The sequence below is a fragment of the Tubulanus polymorphus genome, chromosome 4 (assembly GCF_964204645.1).
Source record: "Tubulanus polymorphus chromosome 4, tnTubPoly1.2, whole genome shotgun sequence".
Taxonomy (NCBI): domain Eukaryota; kingdom Metazoa; phylum Nemertea; class Palaeonemertea; order Tubulaniformes; family Tubulanidae; genus Tubulanus; species Tubulanus polymorphus.
Window position 1 is genome coordinate 9,285,963 of NC_134028.1, and position 23,000 is coordinate 9,308,962.

Sequence of the window (23,000 nt, forward strand, 5' to 3'; positions counted from 1 at the left end):
GATAGTACATTGTGGATTAACGTTAACAGCGATCGCCAGGGGGCATAAGGGACCAGCCCCTAAATCTGAGATGAGATCTGCATTTATTCAAAGCGGTTTCGTTCGGAGATACTAGGAAATGCTCGTGGAGTTTTGGAGCTCCAAATATGGATAGACGATTGACGTTGGATAGACGAGGCATCGTAATGCGAAATGGATTTTTCAAAACTATCCTGGTGAATGTATTTTGAACAAAACTACGCACGAAACTCACAATTTCAAATGATGTCTTACGATGGTCTATTCGGCAATGTTCGACTAATTTCCGTCGTTGTCCTATTGGTGACGGTCGGATTCGGATCGGCTTCGTACCTCGCCGTTCAGGAAAGCGGGGCGGCTCGGACCCGGTCGGTCGGGGAACATCACCCAGGGATTTTGAAAAACTTCGACGACAGCGTGATGGAAAAACAAAAAATGGATTCTACTGAAACGGTGGACAGATATAGAAAACGAAATTCTATTTCGGATCATAAAAATGAAGCGAAGACGAGCAACTGGGATAAACACGAGCAAAATACTGATTTGAAATTCCGATCTAACGATTCTGATGACGGCGCTAACAGAACCCGTCCCGAATTCGACAAAACTAAACTAACTCGTTATTTGACGAAACCTCAAATGAACTTTAAAACAGACCAATGGACAGGAAATGATTCTGCGAGTCACTTAACGGATTTGGATCTGAGCTTCGACCAACCATTCCTTGGTTTTTCTAGAAAACTTCCGACCGCTATCATAATCGGAGTAAAAAAAGGCGGAACTCGAGCGCTGTTAGAATTTCTCAGACAACATCCCGATGTGAGAGCGCCTGGACCTGAAATTCACTTCTTTGACAGACATTACGACCTGGGATTGGAATGGTACCGGTAAGTTTAGATTTCACTAAAATACTAAAAGTGTCATGATTGAATCAATAAATCTGATAATGCAAATTATCGAACCGTAAACTACAAACGGTGGGTGTCGAGATGCCATGATCAGAATCTCTATTTTTTGTAACATGCGTGAGATTCGTTATGAAGGTCAAAGTCTGTGAATCTTCAATGATGTGATTTAGCCTTTCGTCCTCAATCTAGTTCCGTTTGCAGGGTCACGGTTTTATGGTGTATATGAGACCTACGTACGTAACAACCATTTGGGGAATTTAAAACCAAATCGGGCATTAGCAGTGGTTTATTATAGGCTAACCGGGGATGTGGGAGTGACACCCACCTCCCTGGGCTAATAGATCGAAACCAAGAGAATACAGAATCTTATAAACTGTGGTAGAACTCTCCCGTAAAACAGAAAAGTTTTTACAGCCCACATTTAGGTTCTCAGGGCTCACTGTAGCATTTTGTCAAATTAGTGAAATCTAAATTCAATTTTGTCAAGTTTACATGATTTTCCCTCGTCGAATTCTTGCTAACATCCTTGGATGCTCGATGACGTATATACGCCTACCTAAGTCCATAAGGTTGGAACTGAGAATCGTCATAATAATTCTTATTTTTGATGCAGCCGACAGAATCGATTTATCTGACATGAACGCGATGTAGTTCGGACGGATGAAATCCCTTGAAGTCTGAATCGTAAACTAACGCCTAGTCTCAGAGCTTTCTTAAACTCTGTGACCTCCTCCTCGGGCTGTTCATTAAAATGTTCTCTCAACGGATTACTGAAGTTTTTTATGTCGCCTTTCTCGGATCTGACTGCGGTTCCCGTAGCGGTCTCTCACTAATTACTCGTCTCGGAGAAATCCATAAAATACAAACTTTAAGTATAAAAGTAATCAAACGGAGAGTTTGTGTGTGATTAAGCCCGATAATACTGACATCATTGCCTTCATTAAATTCAGATTAAAGTAATCTACCATAAACTCTACAAGTCTACATTCATTTTACCCTGGAATATGATTAAAAGAAAGGTATCCCTTTCTTTTCGTCCTCGCTCGGTTCTGTTGTACATTTCAAAGTCTTTTTTGTCTTTTTGTCTCATTTTACGCGGGCGCGATTATAATTACACTGAAGTTAAATCTATCGCAGGATTCTAGATCTTTTTTCTTTTAATTCTATCGTGTTTTTATTGATGGGCCTACAAGCTGTGGCCTCCAGGTGTATCATCGCGGTATCTATACAAGCCGCATAGTCATTGACAAAATATGAATGTCTGAGCAGTTAATAGAGATTTTCGACAGGTATCGGTGTCGCGTCTTTCTTGATTGTATTATTAGATAAACATGAACGGTTAGCAAATTGATTTTTAAACAAGAAAATTGATTTTGATAAATTATTTCACGCCTGCGAAAAAATATAGAATTTTTGAGATAAGCTAATGCGAAATTGCTAATTTGAAATCGAAGTTTTAAGAAATTTGGGGAATTATGAGATTTGGCGTCTGGGTAGATGATACAGGTCTTCGACTGTTTAGTAGTGGTTTAATTTTTTTTATTGAAAATTGTCAATAATTGATAACTTGCGACCGACTGCATTCACTTTTGCCTCTAAGCTGGTATACAACTTCATTGCCTCCATGGTTGTGGAAAGAGCTCTGTTGATGTCTGCTTCATCATGACTTCGGATCATATCGTGTGGCCTACTAGTTGGCAGCCGGCCCGTCCCCCGGTTTGGCGGTCACTCGATTCCTCTTGAGTCTTGGTTGAAGAAGACATTGTCATCTAAAATAACATGTTTATGTTATTCTGTATGAATTCGTGTCTTGAATACGTGTGTCTTGTATGTTGTATTTTCTTATTTTAAAATTTGTAACTTCATTGAAATTGGGAATATGTAATAAGGATCAATAAAGAATTGAATTGTCACCTAATACACATGCCATCAGAGGACGCGGAGCCGTATATGACAGTTATGCTATTATAAATTGCTAATCTCATAAAACCTGCTTACTCCCAAGTATCGAACATATTTTCTAAAACATTTGAATATTGAAATTATATTTTTACACATTTTTATATTGACCGCTTGTTGCCGCCGATGAAATTCACGACGGCCCTACACAGATCGTAGATAGCTTCGTCATTCCACCAGCATCCCCATGTCAGGGTCTTACTTTTATATCAGACTTCTAAATCGTGTATACATCCGCCATTTTGACCGAATAATCCGATTTATACTTATCATTTCTATTTATGCCTGCTGCTTCTGATATAATCATACATCCTTTGCTATTACAATACGTTTTCTAATGATAGTCAATGCAATATAACATTTCGACGTTCAAATAGAGCTCATTATATAATCAAAGGAAGCCATTCTACATCTTTGTCAATAATATTTTGCCAAATAGCTTGTATGTGTACACATAGACCTGTGACGTTTGGCAAATCGATTTACGGTTATCGTTTGTAAAATGACGCGGAATGGTTAACATTGTTTAGGTTTCACAATGGTAACGTTTTATATAAGGCGTCAAAAATATTTGAAAAAAAAAAACAGCAAAAAGATTCAGTTGTGTCTACACGTTGGCCATAATATGAAACCAGTTTGATAGTTTAAGTTGACTCCCGGTGTAAAAAATGGTAAACGTCTATTTTAAGGAAATCTCCGACTCGCATAAAGTTAGACATTTACTAATTTTACATATGGAACTGCCCATTTTGAGATTATGCGTAGATATGATGTTTTTTTTTGTTTGTATGTAATGTAGTAGTCATGGAATTGGGATTTTGTGGTAATGTACATGTTGTCTGGTATACAAGTAATCTATCTAATTGGATAAAGCACCAATAACTGACAGAATGTTATGTGGCGAGGTTTATTAGTTTACCAGTCACGGTTGTTTTAACACGCACGCACCATTCTCCTATAACACTTGGGTTTGCGCCGCTCGGCATCGCTACCGGTCCCGGCTTGGGTGAAATCTCCCTTGGGATATATCTATATACTCTTAAAAATATCACTGGACGTATTGGCTCCACTCTGCGCGGTTGCGCCACCGTGCGGGATTTACGCGAAGCAGCAGAAACAAACATGGCCACCTTCCGAATTTTCAATGTTAGAAATTATAAATGAATTTCAATTATTTCAGCTATCAGGGTTTCAAGGCATGACTAGAAGATGTGATATGGCGATGCCAATAACTGATAATGCCGCAGTGAAGCTAGTCACGATCGAACTGTCCCGATTGAGTGTAGAGCAGCCAAAACATATACATTTGCGTAGTTATATAGCTATTTGCAGTGAAATGCAGACGAAACATGAAGCCTTAAAATGGCCGTTTACAAAAACGTTATAGCAATCACAATTGAAAGATAGAAATGATATACAACTTAAGTCAAAATTATGGCCATTTCTAAAATAATATTACTAATTTGTGCGGAACGTTTGGTTTTGGAACAACGATGAGGGTGGTAGGTTGTCATTCGATTCAAGTCATTGTTTACCACATGCAACTTCCGTGTTGTTGAAAATCTCGCAAAAAATGGCGCAACATTGAAACTGGGTATTATTAACTGCACTAACTATGATCGTTGTGATATGTGTGCTGGCCACAAATGCACACAGATCACACTACACTACCCATTCAACACCCAACTACCCACAGCTTTGATATAACCATCCTATTATCCAGGAAGAAAGCCACTAAATATTTGGATGGATATATGAAAGCTGTGGGTACTGGAGTGTGTAATGGGTAGTGTAGTGTGATCTGTGTGCATTTTGGTGGCCAGCACACAGATCACATTGTTCATTGGGGTTTAGTCCAGGACTCGCGAGATTTTCAACAACACGGAAGTAACGTGTAATAAATGATGACTTGAATTGCATGACTACCTACCACCCCTCATTATTGTTGGAAAACTAAACGTTCCGCACTGACTAAAAATTAGTAATAATAATCATTAACATTTTAGAAATGGCCAGAATTTTAACTTAGGTTCTATCTCATTTTTATTTTACAATTGCGATTGGTATAATTTTTTTTTAAACGGCCGTTAAGGCTTCATGTTTCGTCTGCAATTCACTGCAAATAGTTACTCAACTACGCACATTTAAGTGTTTTCGGCAGCTGTACACTCGGCACCGTTCGTGACTAGCTTCACTGCGGAATTATCATTAATTAACATCGCCATATCACATCATCAACTTATATTGTGCCTTAAAACCCTAACAGCCGAAATAATTGAAATACACACACGATTTCTATCATTGAAAATTGAGAGAATGGCCGTGTTTGTGTTCTGCTGCTTCGTGTAAATCCCGCGGGGTGGCGCCACCGCGCGGAGTGGGGCCGAAACGTCAAGTGTGTATCTCCCTGGTTCAAAATTTTCCCCTCGCTATAGCTAGCGATACTAACTAAGCCTATACGTACATGCTTAATTAAGAAACATATTGCTAGTTGGGCCTATGGGAATAGATACATACGACCCAATATTCGCCCTAATTAATGAATTCTTTAGAAGGTTTTTCTTGTTGCACATACAGTTGGATCCGCCAGCCTTATCAACTTCAATAGCGCTATAAAAATGTAGTTTTATTATGCTGTGTAAAGATCGCCGTAAGACACAGACTACGGTGTCTAATTATTTCTAACTAACGAGCACAAATCATATATAGAATTTCAATATCAGTCATTAATATTCTTCGACCGAAGAGCTATATGCGTACGTAGTATTATCGATTTATTGCCCACGGCTCCAGGTTCATGCAACCAACTATGGGCTGACTTTTTAACATCGCGTTTATACGTATTTTGAGATCATGTGACAAGTCTTTTTTCATACGTCGTTTTTCCCAATTTCCCTCTACTCAAGGAACATATGATATCTATTCACCACATCTGAGTGCGGTTATTCCGATACTAGGGCCCTAATTGCTCGAATGGGTTCATCTGACCAAAGAATCGGTTCATATGTATATAGACAAATCCGAATCGTCCCTAAGATATCAGCAACCATAGCAGGTATTCGCCGTTTCTAAAAGAAAATTAATTTCTTTACGATGCGTTGAATGCGTTTTTTTCCCTTTTCGTATGCACACCATTAGCGTAATCTTCACGAGCGTATCGAAATGTTCTCCCCGGGGACAGCAGACCACAGCGAGCGTGTATGAATAATTCAATGTTAATTTGATATTAATCGAACTTGTTGCCGTAACTGGTGCCTCACGATCGGAACTGCGTCTTCATAAGTTCTCTCGGCGACTTATCGAGTCGTTCTCTCGCTGTTCAGATAAAACATTACGTTGTGAACACTTGATTCATCAGGTGGCGTCTGACTGTGTGGGCCTCTAATTAGCTCGAATGATCGCCTCGCAATTACGACTTACAAGCAATTCACGTAGGACCCTTTTTTTCAAATAAAGATTCCTCTTATCCGAGATGAATTCTGTTTTTCTGCTGCAGGAGAGGATAAGACTTTTTCACTTCTAGCTGGTGAATTGTCGAACATAACAACAAAAACAGTAGGAAAGGGTGTAGAAACTCTCGGACCTGTCACAAGGACTCCGCGGCTATAGAGATATTGATGCACCTAGCCTTTGTTTACCAACCAGTGCTTGACACTCGCCACAAGAACATACAAAAAAAGATGATCGAAGGAGATTTACAAAAGTGGTTGATCTGTCATCATAAACACCTATAGTTTTTACCGACTGATATAGCGTACGCCTACTCAAGCCGAAAAAGCACACGGCCGCGAGAAATAGAGGGTGTCTTGAAAAAACGTCACTCTGATTGAGTTAGTTCTGCCTTGGAGTAATCAGACTGAATGGAGGACGCGCGCAGTTCATTTGTACTGGGCGATGTGCGTCGCTGTCAATCATGTAGTCTGATTACTCCAAGGTTCCGTTAAGTAAATATGGTTATGCAATGTAGTGAATTTGTTCTAGAATGAAGCCGCCGGATGTTTACTTCTTACTATTAAGATTTCATGGGAAATCACTGATGCATTAAGGACACAGAACCGGTCATCCATGTAGTGACAAATTCATTCTACCGATTTGCACTTACGAATTACGAATAGGATCGCCGATTTAACCGATGTTAAACTCAATACCTATAAACGATTCTATACTTAGCCTTAAAAAATTTTAATAACACGCAATTTCTTGCTGAGAGTCTTTCAACCATGTTTTGCTTGGGTGCCTACTTATAAAATGCATATGCACTATATCGGTAACTTTTTTAATTACTTGGAGCACAAATTTAATTCATGAAAAAAGCGGAAGGGCGAAGAAAACAATTCTATTACAGCAGGAAAACATAATAGCCGGAAAAAAATAAAATGAAAATCTTTTCATTAGTTATTTTCCACGTAAAACCTCGGAAGGACTGCAGAAAAAATTAAAAAGCGAGTAAAAATTGTGATAAATTCTATTCAAATGATGGGAGAAATAAAAGCTTATTTTTTTTTCAATAATAAGATTGAAAATTGAGATGAACTTGACTTTTACAAGATACATCATTGAAAATCAAGACGGAGATGTAAAGAAAGATTTTTCAATGAAAATACGAAGGACTGAAAAAAAATTTTTCTAATTGAATTATTTTTTTTTCAGAATCCTGGAAGGCGGTTCCGTACTCCACTAGATTAAAAGAAGGCCTAAGTTATCATCTCATTCATCATCCTGAAATTTTCAAACGCACATTTTATTACTTGATTTAAACAGTAAAGAGTGATAATTTTCGGTAAACCCTGTAAAGCAAATGCTAATGTTTCCGTAACGTTGAATCTGACTACGATGTGTAAAAGAATTTTCCAGAACTCGGAGCCAAGTCGCTATGGGCGAAAACACGTAAATACCGAGACCTTAAAGCGATGTAAATTCTGATCACTTGTAATTGAAATCATTGTTTATAAAACAAGCGTACAATAGTCAAACCCTCTACATTAACCGTGAATGCAGTTGCGTTTAGTGGCTGGAGGCATGGGAGAGGTTCCAATTCGATACAAAACAGAATATGAAGCATGAACGTTATTTTAATGTGTATTGATTTTTTCAGTGATGGAATTTTGACATCTATCTATACATGCATCTATACGTACCGTTAAAAAAGTAAAGCTCGGCGTAAACATACCCACGTGCGAGAACATACGTGATGTCACAAAGGCAGTTGTTACTTCATCTATTCATGTACGATTTTTATAGGGTTATACAACTTAATTGTTTGGTACTTTAAATTTTTTTTGGAAAAATTCGGGTTTATATGATATAATTTATTTTAGATTTTTAGGCCGCCGAATATAGCCACCGAAAAGATTTTTCAGACTTTCTAGTGGCAGGTTTTCAGTTATACTTAATCGATTTAGCATGCATAAATTCAAATGCACAAAATGCAAGGAAATTGACGTGGTTGCTCAAGTACATACTTACATACACAGTACATTCAAGCCTACATAACTTCTAGCGAAACGGACCTTCACCTGCCACACCAGTTGCCGTCTGAAGCTTCAGTAGACTAGGTACAATCGATCAATCTATGGAACTATAATTTCAAATAACAATGATGATACATTATTGTTTTCAGTTTCATAAATAGGAATTTGAATTGATTGATTTTTATGGTCTCTTCATACCTTCAGATGCCGGATTACGATATTTATCATTCTGACCACTGTTGTATGGGATTTCTTGTGCTCAACGTCACAGACTAATGATACTTTCGACTTTCAGGATTAGACCAAGATGAATCTTATAACCATGTCTCCTATTAGTACATATACTACCTTTGCAATAATGTATTGATTACCGGGACGGATTCTTGTGGGATGTAAGAATCATCAGGTTTTGCATATCTAATGAGGTTGTTGTCTCAGAGGTTCAGATATTGACCTCTGGTCAGAGTGGAGAGTGGGCCTACAGGTAATATCAACACAGCTTATATAATATATAGTCTTAGAGAATTCCGATATAAAACTGTTTATACGCTTTGATGGTAAAGGTATACAGCTAGGGATAGGGATTAATTAACATCCAGGATATCCTAACATTAAAGGGGCGGATCTAGGATTTTTCGGATTTTTCGACATTTAGAAAATTTTGAAAAATACTCAGGAAAATGGTGCAATTTGACAGCATTTGTGCGATGGTTTCAGTGAAAATTATGACATCCTGCTGAGCCGTGGCCAGGATGAGGTGTTGATAATTTTAATGAGATGATTGGGGGAAGCTTAGCAGGTCATTTTTTCAAACATTTGTCATCATAATTTACAATTTGTCATGGTACTGGCTTTGGAAATTGACACAGATTGGGAAAAAGTCAAATAGTTTTGATTGGGAAAATGACCGCTTACCGGATACATATACGGCCTAGCGGAATGGCGGGAGATACACTAACTTATATATACGAGCAATCATCTTGGTGATTGCTCGTAGCATACGGCGTCATACAATAGGTTTAAAATACAAAGTCAAAACGCTACTGTTCGTTCTGATTCTGAGGCAGCTAACATTCTTATTTCATCTTCTTAGAGGCTATTTACACGAAAAAGCCCCTTATACAGATCTAAATGGAATTTTATGTTTTTAAGCTCTCCTTGACCAGATCCTGCCCACATGTTTTGAGATTATATATATACAGGTTTGTTTCATTATAAATTGTCGGATAAAGTGTGAATTTCGTTGTAAGGTCCATCGCATGTAAGATATATCGCCCTATTAAATAGGGTGAACGATCCCCCCCCCCCAGTCATTGGTGAGTTCCGTCCGGATACCAGCCTTAGAAAATTTGCGCACCGATTTCAAAAGATTCAATCATTGGTACCACTTTTTCATTTGTTTTTGTTCAAAATATGCGTATGGTTCCATACTAACTCGATGAGGCCAAATTGCAGGTAAGGGAAGCACATTTTTCACCAATAATATGCTAAAAGTTGTGAAAATTGTCTACGCAACTACCCCTACAACATTGGCATGGGTACCTCACAAAGAAGTTTCTGAAAAAAATCTACCGCCATGAAAAAAAGTTCCAGTTTCATGAAAATCGATCCCCCGACAAGGCTGGCTACTGGCCTAATGTACATATTTTGGTATTTCATAATCAAAACCTACTTAAAAAATTCAAATATTAGAAAAAAATTTAACTTGATAAAAAAAACGGATTATTGTTACGTATCGGCGTCATGCGCTCTACATATCTATAGAATGAATCTAAAATCCTCAGTTTTCTACTCTAAATGGTGATTAATATAATCGTAGTATCGTTGGAACCAGATTTAAAGGGGGATTTTCAATGATGTATACGGACCTGTTAGCTCGGATAAGCCCTTTCACGTCGTGAAATGATAAACTTCGAAACGGATTGACTCATTCTCTTCCCGCCGGAGTAAATTCAAATCTGTGACATGTAAATGAGATTTCTTTATAATCAGCTACTCTTCTTATTTCTTAAGTAAGGATTAAACAGGGAATTTCAATTTACAGCAAATGTCTTGTGGAACCAACTGCCTTTAAGTTTTAGACAAAGTCCATCAGCTCAATTTTTAAGCAGAATTTGAAAACTTACTTTTCTTAGAAAAGTTTATAACACTGCTATCAATCTAAAGCAGCTGTAAATTCTAACTTAATTTTATTCTTCAGGCGTATTAAATTACTATTTTATCAGCTCATGTTCATTTTATACTGATGTTAAGCGCACTGATTACACTTTGAGTGCGCTATATCAGAAAATAAATCATTATTATTATTCTTATTACAAAGATTATAATTAGTAGAATAAAGATTGATAAGATTGGGGTTGATCTGGGAATAGAATCCAATTCACACTCTACGCGGGAATAATGTATACCTCTGGATTAAATACCAAGTCTAAGCGTGATTTACAAAACATTGTTAAATTAATTGAAGAGAAAAGACCAGCGGGCTCGTCCGGGAATCGAACGCGGGACCTCTCGCACCCGAAGCGAGAATCATACCTCTAGACCAACGAGCCGGTCGATGTGGCGTAACCGGTTCGATTTGTGGGTTAGAAAGCATTGTTAAGCCGTTCTCCCTTACCCCTCGATTCTAGTTATTCCCTCACCTGACGATGATCTCTAGTGAGAGATCGAAGCGTGTTCATATATTTTGATTTTAATTCTTGATGAATAAAACTTGTTTTAATGCTTAAATTCTGTATATATTGGGTTATAAACTTATAGCTGTTCTCCACGTATGCGTGTGGATATTCTATCACTGTTAACTGCACCGAAAAGAAAAAAAAGGTTTTTACACAGGGCTCGTCCGGGAATCGAACCCGGGACCTCTCGCACCCGAAGCGAGAATCATACCTCTAGACCAACGAGCCGGTTGGTGACAGGTACGCGAGTCAATTTGTGGCTTAGACAACATTCTTTTCGCAGAAGTTGCCTGGCCCCGTTGGAAAAGTGAATGAACCTTCTAAAACTTTCAAACTGCCGTTCGGGGAAGATCTGTCGTTGCATACAATTTGCGTATTTATCTTAGGAACATGAAAAGTAATCTACTCTCAAATGATTTAACAAGGTATCTGGGTGCTTCAAATTTAAGATTTGCCCTTTTTCAATAGGAAAGTGCACCTTTACGAGGTGGATATGCGCACTTTTTCTTGAAATAGAACTGGCCCTAAATAAGCTCGGTTCGGAATTATCGATCAAACACTCCAATCCGCTCTAAGCCAACAGCGGTAGGTGAAAAGTTAAGCCGACATTTAGAAATGTTTATATACGTACTGATAAAGCACATAGAATTTCGGTATCTACATGTTGACCTGTAATATCGAGTGAACCTTTCATCAACAGGTTTCATCTCAAAGTGATTTGAAATTTCTTCGAACTTAATCAGAGCGGGATTTTTTTCCCATTAATACATTTCTTTTCAATCGTCTTATGTAACTTCATCGATTTTCTCGAGAGCAATTCTCCACGCGACCTTGGTGACCTGAAGTGTTGTAACCGGCCGATGAGATTTATTGAATAATCTTGTCAGTGACAGTTGTAATTAAAATCACGATACACACTCATAGAATTCCGATAACGCGATCTGAAACTAGCCCTCACAGTCGACGCGTTCTTTCTTCACTTGCGGTCTCAAAATAATACTGGATATTCTGTAAAATGCATTTTTTATAAGTTCAATTATAAAACAAAGTCTCATGGGTTCGGGTTTCATAAACTGGGGCTTTGTTTCCCTTTAGATCAAAGTCCTTGTAAAACTATATACAGACGATATAGAACAGCGTCAGATTTCTTTGCAACAGAAACTATCAATTCTTAGCGACAAACCACTTATTTATCAAGTCACCTCTCGACAATCAACAGACCTAGTAGTAGGAAAAGGCCTACCCTAGTTTACGTACAAGGCGTTTGACATTTTGCGAATAGGTGGAAATGAAAATGAAAACTGTTACGATGACCGCAAAAATTCAATTGATGGAAACATTTTTTTAGGAAAGTGGACTGTTATAAGCCTTATGAAAAATTTGAATTACGATTAGTTACACAGAACTACAGTAGGGTCTATAGATTCCGCCCAAGTCGGATCCGGGTGTTTTTGTCGCACTAATATGAAATTCATAAAATACCAGAATCTGTTAGATAATTAACCTTCTGCACTGTGGGTTTATATTTGTTAACCCACCACCGAGATCAACATCAGTTCACTATAGTCGTAACATACCAACTCGGATATCACCTAAGTCGGACACATTCTTACGGTCCCTCAAAAGATCCGACTTGAGCGAAGTCTAGTGTCGTATCACCTAAGATGATAAACGTGTTTCGATTAAAAAGTTCCATTAAGCCTTTGAAGGTACAGAACTCGGCGATGCGAACTACATATCATATAAGGCCGCTTAATGTTGTGTTTTGCTGCGAATCTATAATTTTATCGGTTTATCTTTAATAAACCCGCAGGACTAATCACTATCAGATCGCTGTTTCCTGAATTAAACACTGATGTTGTTAACATTTTACTGGAGGTGATATTTTGTACGTAGTAATGGTTAACAACTCTCACAATCGATACGATAATGATAGATTATTTAATTAGATAGATAGCTTTTACCAGCGTCTATCATCTGCTCAAGGTGTCATTAATAGTTCTTAACTGAGTTAATTGCCATGAAATGTTCCTTCTTAATTACTACCTTCGTTACCATGGCTACTTTGCTGGCTCGGTTGCTATACAAAGTCGCGAAATTATGCCGCATTATAGAAAGCCTTGAAAAATTCCTGGAAATGCGCTATAAAAAATGAGGAAACGAAAATTATGATAAAACCTTGACTTGTCAGAAGTGGGATTCGAACCCACGCCTAGAGAACTAGACTGCGACCTGAACGCAGCGCCTTAGACCACTCGGCCATCCTGACACCTGTTTTTGCCGAAAATACTATACTAGGAAAAAATACAGGACACTCTCGTGGAAAATGTTCGTATAAAATAATAGAGTAGAATGCTGAGAGTACACCGTACATTGACGAGAAGCGTTTATTCGATTCGGAATGGAGACAACACTGTGGCTGATCCAGACGGGAGCGCAAGGGACACTAGCTGTCGCAATTTTCCCGTGCCCTTCTGAAAACTAGAAATCTCAGATGAAGTTTTTTTCACTTTGAAGTCAACTTAACTCCGTTTGCTTTTATACTTTCAGGCGTCGGATGCCGTATACACTTCCCAGACAGATCACTATAGAAAAAACACCGTGTTATTTTGTAACGAAAGAAGTACCAGCAAGAATTCACAGAATGTCGAAGGACACGAAGTTAATTCTAGTCGTCAGAGATCCGGTAACACGCGCCATATCGGACTATACCCAGAGTCTCAGCAAGAGAACAGCTAAAAAACCGTTCCACAAACTGGCGTTGATTCGCAATTCAACGGTTGTCGATGCCCATTGGGCGGCTATCAAAATAGGAATGTACGCCAATCATTTATCGAAATGGTTGGACTATTTCCCGCGCGAACAAATACACATAATAAGCGGCGAAACGCTCATTAGTGAACCCGCGCGTATTGTTTCTGGTCTGCAGAGATTTCTCAGACTGAAACCGATTATTTCCGAAAACAACTTTTACTTCAACGCCACAAAAGGATTTCCATGTTTAAAAAAGAGAGGGAGGCGGGGAAGACCGCATTGTCTGGGGGAAACCAAGGGTCGCCAGCACCCGGCTATCGCTCCCAGAGTTATCGACAGATTAAGACAGTTCTTTCGACCGTTCAATCGTCGTTTTTATAAAATGTCCGGTATCGATTTTTCGTGGTCGTAGCAACCGCGGAAACTACGTGTGACAATCCGTAACAAAAATTTGAATACAAACAAAATGGTGCTACCGTAGCCTAGCAACTAATATAAGTTACAAACGGATATATTCGAAACACACGGATTGATCATGGGTCGAGCCGGATTAGATAATATACATGTATTTATATTTTGACTTACGTAGAAGGTACTATATTGGAAGTGTTTGTGATGACGATAAAAATTTGCTCAAAAAAGATAATCAAAAATTAAAGATAAACCCACAATTTAAAAAAAGAAGATATGAGAGTAGTATGACGCTTAAACTGAAGTGCTATGAGTCGTTTTCAAAACTGAAAACGGCATTTCAGTCGAATCGTCAAACTACTGTCATAGTGTTTCTTTTGAATGCTGGTTTTTCTTCAATTCAAATATAGATAGTTATCAATTGTCTTTGTAGACTAATTGATTAATTAGCACGTTATGAAATAATGATAAAAATGAACATTACGATGGATACTATTGATGTACGTAATATAACGAATCTATCGTGAGTAAATGGTAGATTATGATTTCAGTTAGAACATTGTAATCAACGTTGCCTACGTACATTGCTCGGATCGGGGTGTATACGTCTTGTATCCGACGTATTTTTTTTAAGATGTCAATAAAGCCTATTTTCAATTCTCTCTTCAGTAAAAGAGAGTTTTCTAATCGACATTGTTCCCAGTTAAATAAGGTTAAATGTTTTTATATCAAATTAACAATACACTCGTCCGGAATGTATCGTAAGTTTTCAAGTTGGTAAAATAGTTTTCGCTATCAGATCTAGTCTACATAAGCAAAATTCACGAAAGACTGTGTGCGGACTGTACACCGGCCTCTATCTGGTTGAGTTGGGGTAGTTATGGGAAGTTGACCACCGTTTAATGTTTGTTGACGGCAAAGCTTTTCTATTCGAATTTCTGCGCTTGAAATTCTTATTGAATATTTCGTGGTTATGATTATTTCTATCCGTAAGCCCATCACCTTCGACCGGCTCTAAAGCGAGGAAGTAGAAATTGCGAGATGAACGTTAATGCGGTGTGATGATTTCATCTTATCAATTGAAAATCACAATTTGCTGTGAGAAGCCAATATATCGATGATTGAAAATACGTTTTTTAATGATTTTGTAATATCTCTGCCGTATCTGTAATGGTACTGCGGTAATTGAGCTTCGGTCGCATTTAATGCTTAGTTTGATTCGAAGTAGGGTTTGGGAAATCGATTGGGTCGCTATGAACTAAACAATCGAATCACTAACATCGTCAATAGCGCTCGTTTTACTTCCATATTTCAATGAAAATCGAAACGACTTTTCTCATAGCCGAATCAGTTAGCAATAACTATACCCAACCATGGAGCGATAAAAACTCTTAAGCACGTTTTTTGCCTCACGTATGATGCTATCTGGATTCAGTAGCCTGAAAGGGTACAATGAAAAGACTTATCTTACCTGTGGCGTCGAATATACGGGGCGCATAGACACGTCCTCTGTTGGGATAGCCGTTAGTGTGTCGGTACCCTTTCCTGGCGCTTATCTCTGGAATCGGGGTTTATCTCCGTAAAAACAATTAACGAATCGACTTTAAATTCAATATTGCGCTATACATTTTTCGTGAAAGAATTGATTCGTAATTCTAGTTGTTATGGGCTGGTCCATTCTTTAAGTTTTAAGTTTAAGTTTTCTCCATTTAAATAAGCTGGTAGCCTTACGATACGATCTGGAACTAGTTCAATCGGGAATTAGCTCAATTAAAAATAATTAGAGACCGGAGGTTTTTTCGTATGTACATTTCTTTTACAAAAACGACTCCCCGGAGTCCCCACATAGAAAAACTATGTTTTTCGTTCCCATTGCTTTTACATATATAAATAGATATTATATTCTGACATTCAGTTGTGGTCATTATATATTCATTACTTCTCTCAGGTGAAACGACGACGTGGCGGTATTGTAAAATACGAAGGTGACACTATTTTATTGACGAAACGTCGGGTAAATGATTCTTCAACGCAGCAAGAGCGTCTCCTTTGCACGAGAAAGGAAAAATAGCTTTTATTCCTACTTACATAGCGCATACAGTCGACCCTGCCTTCTGTTTAAAATCGTATTCCCAATTCCAAATAAACCTCAAGCTCTTACGGTGCATTTCATGAATTCGATAATATTGCACTTCATAACCGATGGTGAGATCGGAGAGACTAATATGTACTTTCTAACGAGGATGTATGCCTACTGAAACCTTCGATAAAATGTTAAGCCATTGCGTGAAACCACGGAATTCGTTTAAGTGTCCATGGTGAAACTTATTATGGCTGATACAGGTCATACGTATTATAATCTTTCAATATGACAGCGACCAAGAGTTGGTTCATGCGCAATTTAACAGGCAAAAACGAGAGAAAATTAGTTTTTGCAAGAAGTTAACGAGCAAAAAACGATTTTTTTTGCATTGAATAGATTACGCGCGTGGCCCGTGTTAGCTACCATAGAAACGGACTAAATGGGTTTTTTTTGTGTTTAGCATGAAAATGTTCGAATGCATAGTACTCAGACTCAAAAAGACTTATTCAAAAGACGATAGATTATCATTAAATTTCATTACTTGATCATTGGGATAAGTGATGAATAAATCGATTTCATTATCATTTAGATTTTATCATTTAGTTCACTAACTACTGAAAGAAAAGACAATCGTCCTCCAGTGAAATAAAACAATGTATTTGTATTGTTACCTGCCTGTGTTGTAGCGCAAAATGATGATGATGATGATTATGATAATATTGTTGAAATTAATCGGTACATTTTGAGTCGAATTGAATTGAGTTTTTAGTGTTTGTTGTTTCGCAATAAATAACATTTGATAGTGTTACCATTTCTTAACGTTGTTGTTTTTATGGATAGGTCGTGGGGCTCTTAACTGATAAAGGTTTGTGAATGCCGTGTGCTCAAATCTCGTAAGAAGAACCATGGAGCTAGGAGTGACCACCTCCCTGGAAGAACTTACTGGAGCTTCGTGAATATGGTCCCTGAGTTAGAAAGCTTGATCACATTTCCAATAAACTCAAGCAATGTACATGTGACAATTAGCAGAAAATTTTAAAAAAAGACGCTGGTACGTGTATTTCAGCTGAAACTTGAAACGAATGTTTTCATGACGAACATACGCATTGAGTAAAGAAGAGCCACGTGTCCACTTGTGAAATATAGGGCCTTTTTATAAGCTTCGCCACAATTTCGTTGTTCCACAAACACAATGATGTTCTAGATCTTAGAAAAAGTAAAACAGCTTATTGCGAAAAGAAAATTTTTATACTCTTTTAGTTTTTCAACCTAGATTTTGATCTTTCTTCAGAAAATATTCAGTCCGGAATGTTTGAGCGTGGAATTTAAAAAACCCTCCAATTTGGGGGGGGTGTCTGGTTTCACAAACGGGGGTTAACTTTAGCATTAGGTGATGATTGGAATTGAAAATGCTTAATTCGAATTAGCAAACTAGCAAACTAACCCGAATTAGTTCGTGAAACCAGCCCCAGGATCCACCACTTAACTTGAATTCTTCGTGTTAAACGCCCCCTGGACACATAAGCGTATCACCATTTCGTATACATTGTGTTTCCTCAATAACCATGGGTGGTCATGGGTGGATGATACAGGACGAAGCCGTTGGAAGAGGTCTTTTTTAAAAAACCAACTGTTATGCGTTCACCAATCAGCTAGCTTTTATCACACAGCCGACGGATCCCGCGAACATTGATTCAGTTAGTGGTAAACTTATTAGTTAGATATATGAAATCGATAAGGAAAGTGATCGTTTGACTAGATTTAATTTACAAGCCTTCTTTAAACCGATTATTGATCCGGGTCTCACTGCAGCTGCTGAGCCTAGGCCTTAAACTAATTTGTAAAATAGTAATTTATCTGAACTAACGACTACCAAGAAGAACCACTACTCAAAAAAGTTCCATGTTATCAATGTAATTCTTAAGACTTTTAGATCGATTTTAAATCGTGTATCTTACGGGTCTCACTGCAGCTGCTGAGTCTAAGCCTTAAACTGATTTATAAAATAGTAATTTATCCGAACTAACGACTACCAAGAAGAAGCACTACTCAACAGATTATCCACGCATTTTATCAATGTAATTCTTAAGACTTTAAATCGCTTTTAAATCTTATAGTTTACGGCTTCGTGTTAAAGTTGTTAATAAAATATCGGGTAGTTTCCATTCACCAACGGTAAAACTGATTGTAGAAATTAACCATTAAATTGATTTTCGAGTAAACTCATTTCTAAACTGTCGCGTCCGGGAAAACCTAATTACCGCTAGTAAACGACATCTGACAGCAATCTGTTGCTGATCAAATCCGAGCTCGGGTTCTGTATCAACTTTAAACGGAGTTCATTTTCTCCTAATCCACTTGTTATGTCATCTTAATCCGTACATGTCAATCACACCGGGATTAAGTCGTCTCTCGTTTAATCCCGCGGATTAACTTTTGACACCGCGACAGAAAGTGGCTCTCAGGCGCGTTCGTAGAACTGGAAAGAGATAGTAAAGCATTGGCTGCGATGATCATCTATTTTTAAAATGCGTCTGATGTTTTTCCGTTTGAAAGATCTACCGAGTCTCTGAGGCCTGAAGTGTAGTGCCCCTGACTGTGGGGGTGAACATCCTCTATGGAAAAGCAATAATGCCGAAATACGTACGTATGTACGTACATCACTCTTGTCTTATAAGCAAACTCTCCATTACCTGTTGCATTCTCCTGGACAGATTGTACTCAGCAACTCGTCGTTCGTTGGTCCATATCGCATGTTTGATCAAATGCATGATGTGGAAGATCCATTTACCTAGCATTTGAATGTCTTGGGAGGGGGAGGGCGTTGGAGAAATCTAGCGCAGTTCTATTGGATATATAAATGATATTAGCAAAAAGGGCACTTTCCAAAATCCCCTGCCCCTCCCGCCGCTAGGCACAGCCCTGCTTATAAACATGTGACCATGCTGAAAAGCAACACAGCTCTGGTGGTTTCACACACTGGTTGGAATTATTCCTGTAAAAAAAACACGGGGCGGACTTTTCCCACATAGTGGAAAGAAATGTGCATCTTCGTCTGACCGGTTTCATTTAAACGTTACGTACAGCGCCCTTTTTCAGCGACAGCCTCCTTTGAATGTTCACGCTTGAACCGTCTCTATTTACCTAGATAGCGTTTACGTACGGTAGGCTGAGCCAAAGGGGAAATCGATCCGTAGTACTCAAAGTACTCAAATTCAATGGCCCACTAGTCCTCAGTGTAGCACTGATGTACTTTTTCCGCGCTGAAATCCACCGCAAAACGTATAAAACGCAAGTGTTTGTGTCGGGATGACTCGCTGTTATTTTTGAGGCCGCTTTGAACTCGTGCCCTTGTGGTTTTTAAATTAGCGGTTAATTTTCCGCATTTTTCCACGTCGATGCTCGATTCGACACGGTAATTATACGAAGCAATTTCAAAGTTATTAGTTTCCTACCGGGATTCTAAACCTATTGTTTACACACAGATCATCGCCAAACGTTAGCCAGACACACTCGCAATAAGTATTTTTCCCCATCTGTCCCCCGCAAGTAAAAAATATCTGGAAAAAGAAGGTTACACAATTCGATATTTTCTTCCAGTAGATGCTCGATATCAAATTCACGTCGCTGTGTTCTATTGCCCATACATGGCTAGTAAGGTCTTCATACCCCTAGCGTATGATAGAAAAAAAGTGTCAAATCATATGAATACTCCTTCCATAAGAAGTAAACCACCATTGAATTCTTTCAAATCTCATTATAAACGGCACCTTTAACATTTTATTGATAAGCTATTAAGAACATTATTGCACTCAAACCAATGATATTTTTTTCCATCAGTATCACACTTGCAGGTTCCCTCATCACCCACTGTATTTCGTAGCGAGTATCGACAACGATTTTGATGTTTTGCGTCGGGGATTCAACCAGACAGATCCTTTAGGATTTTTTTGAATTGACGGTCCTGCTTTGTGCTGTAAATCTTCCTTGTAAAAAAATTGTGTTACTCGCAAGACTGTAGAAATAAATGAAATGAACTGAAATGTATATATATTCTCCACTCAAAATAGCTTGCAGTTTTTCAGAATTGAGCGTATATTGATATCTGTTTGATATGTATATACAATATGAATTTCAAAATCCACAAAGAACAATCAAATATCACGCCCTTTTAAAACACTCGAATGTCACTTCGGAAAGGGCTGCTCCTAGCAATCCTAATCCAATATATCGACTACAGGATTGCTCCGAGCAGAGAGGAAGGTTTTCAAACCGTCGGTGTCACGTTTTCCCCCCTTTTTGATTTTTCTCCGCCCATGAAATATCTCAAAACAAATCATTTACTCATACAATCAATGTCTGAGTTATTTGTTTTGACACACCCTGTTTATGTTTGGTCTGAGCGGCGTTGGTTTATTTAGAATGCAATCTGATATTCATAATCTAATATCTAGCAACCTCCACACGTTCCAATGCAAAACGATTAAACAAAAAACATACTAATATTGATCTATTGGAAACATCCGAGACGAGCTGGCTCGTATTTCACTTTATTAGCCCACAATACTTTGCTCGTTTCAACCTTTGGGTAGGTTATAGAAAAGTTGGGATTACCAAGAATTTAATAATTAATAAAAAAGCGATTATAAGCGATTTCGTCCGCGACAGGACTCGAACCTGCAATCTTCTGATTCGAAGTCAGACGCCTTATCCATTAGGCCACGCGGACTATACTAAAAACCTGTATAGAAAAATTGTCTGGTTTTAGAATTTGGTATTTATTTTTTGGTATCTGGCAGCTTTCTACTAACATCTTGAAGTTCATCAAACACTTTCTGCATAGCTTTTCCACCCGAACCCTGCATCACTAATCCTGGTATTGTAGTACTGCCTCTTGGAATGCTTTATAAGATTATTATAATGCAATTTGGCAGTATGGAAAATTTCGGGCTAAAGTATTTTTAAAAAAACGAAGTAGATAATTTTCAACAAAATGGTACATTCAGTCGTTCCTAGTTCCATAAAAGCATGAAAGGGCACTTTGAGTCCCTATCAATATCAACAGTAGAAAGATGCATTACAACGTCATATAGCCCGTGCAAACTATCAAGCAAAAATGCATGTTCAGCATGTCCTGAATTGGTTTCTTGTAAATGCAAGACTGATTGCAGCCGCGCCAACTAAAATGCAGAAAGAATAATGTCACTTGTACATCTGCATGTGGCTGTTGCACAGGCACTTGAATATGGGCTTTGATAATGGATAAATATTTGATAATTTACCAGCGATACGTTAATCCTACTTTAATAGATCCGCCATGTTTTAAAATAAATTTACCCATGATGCAACGCGCGCCGGTCGTTTAGCTATACTATAGTACTATACGTATCGCTGGTAAATTATCAAATATTTATCCATTATCAAAGCCCATATTCAAGTGCCTGTGGCTGTTGCCACGAAAACTGCCTAGATAATGATAAACTAGGGGTCCAGGGACACCATGCCCACTAGGGAAGTGGTTCCAAATGCTCAACAATCTACAATTTCAATATTCCCCCTGGTGACCATATGCAAAAACCAATGACCTTGAAACTCAATACAATCATAAAACATGTCAGCAGCTACGATTTTGTAATTTATTGTGATAACAAAATATGCCTCTTTACCAATTTAATATGGAAATACTAAGTTATTCTACTATTCAACGCCCCCTGGTGACCATATTCAAAACCCAATGACCCTGAAACTCACCACAATCATAGAACATGTCACGAACTATAACTTTGTAATTGATCATGGTAACAAAATATGCCTAGGTACCAATATAATAAGGAGATACTAAGTTATTCTACTATTCAACGCCCCCTGGTGACCATATAGAATCACTAATGGCCTTAAAACTTGCGACAATCATAGATGATGTCATGAACTACAACTTTGCAATTGATTGTGGTTACAAAATATGCATTGATACGAATATAATATAGAAATACTGAGATATTGTATTATTCAACGCCCCCTGGTGGCCATATACAAAAACCAATGCAATGACCTTGAAACTCACCACAATCATAGAACACGTTATGAGCTACAAGTTACTAATTGATTGTGGTAACAAAATACGCTTAAGGTATCAATATAATGTGGAAAAACTTTTTCCCACCTACGAATGAGTACTGATGACACCAAAATGGCCGCCAATTGCGTCATAATTGGCTGATCAAAAATACCTGTCTCAGGTATAAAACATCCCTTTTCAAAGATTACCCATCACAAATTGAATGAGAAATGGCAAACCAGTAGGGAGCTACAGCACTCAGAATTCGGGCCAAATTTGACATTTTTGGGCACTAAAAAGGTCATAGGACGGCCATCTTGAGTCCGACCGACCCAATTTTTGTTATGTTGATGGTCCGTGGGGGGATTCACATATATCCGAAAGATCAAGGTAATTGATCAAAGCGTCTTCAAAATTTCCCTCAAAAAGTTAAAAAATGTGTAAAAAGTGTTGATTTTAGCTTACAACAATGGCTGACAGTCGGCCATCTTGATTCTGACAGGGCCAGTTTTTGGGCTGAAAAGTAGTCACGAAAAGTGAACGCAATAGCCCGCTGGGACTAAAGTCCCAAGTGAGCTAAAAAGTAAATTGCAGTTAAGGGAATATTAGTTTTACTAAAGGTTAACTTGTATCATCCCCAAGAAGTAAGGAAAATTCAAG

General features: G+C 38.1%; 1 protein-coding gene and 4 non-coding genes across 5 annotated transcripts; 1 reads left to right on the plus strand and 4 right to left on the minus strand.

The window, feature by feature from the left end:
- Nucleotides 1-264: 264 nt before the first annotated feature.
- On the plus strand, nucleotides 265-14,200 carry LOC141904287 (heparan sulfate glucosamine 3-O-sulfotransferase 6-like). Its single transcript, XM_074792866.1, has 2 exons — nucleotides 265-905; nucleotides 13,585-14,200. Exons 1-2 carry the CDS (start codon nucleotides 265-267, stop codon nucleotides 14,198-14,200), a joined length of 1,257 nt encoding a protein of 418 aa, XP_074648967.1.
- Trnap-cgg (transfer RNA proline (anticodon CGG)) lies at nucleotides 10,837-10,908 on the minus strand. The gene has a single exon. It is a non-coding gene; the product is annotated as a tRNA-Pro (tRNA).
- On the minus strand, nucleotides 11,191-11,262 carry Trnap-cgg (transfer RNA proline (anticodon CGG)). The gene has a single exon. It is a non-coding gene; the product is annotated as a tRNA-Pro (tRNA).
- Trnal-cag (transfer RNA leucine (anticodon CAG)) lies at nucleotides 13,220-13,303 on the minus strand. Its single transcript has one exon. It is a non-coding gene; the product is annotated as a tRNA-Leu (tRNA).
- Nucleotides 14,201-20,938: 6,738 nt separating the features above from the next.
- On the minus strand, nucleotides 20,939-21,011 carry Trnar-ucg (transfer RNA arginine (anticodon UCG)). Its single transcript has one exon. It is a non-coding gene; the product is annotated as a tRNA-Arg (tRNA).
- Nucleotides 21,012-23,000: the final 1,989 nt, after the last annotated feature.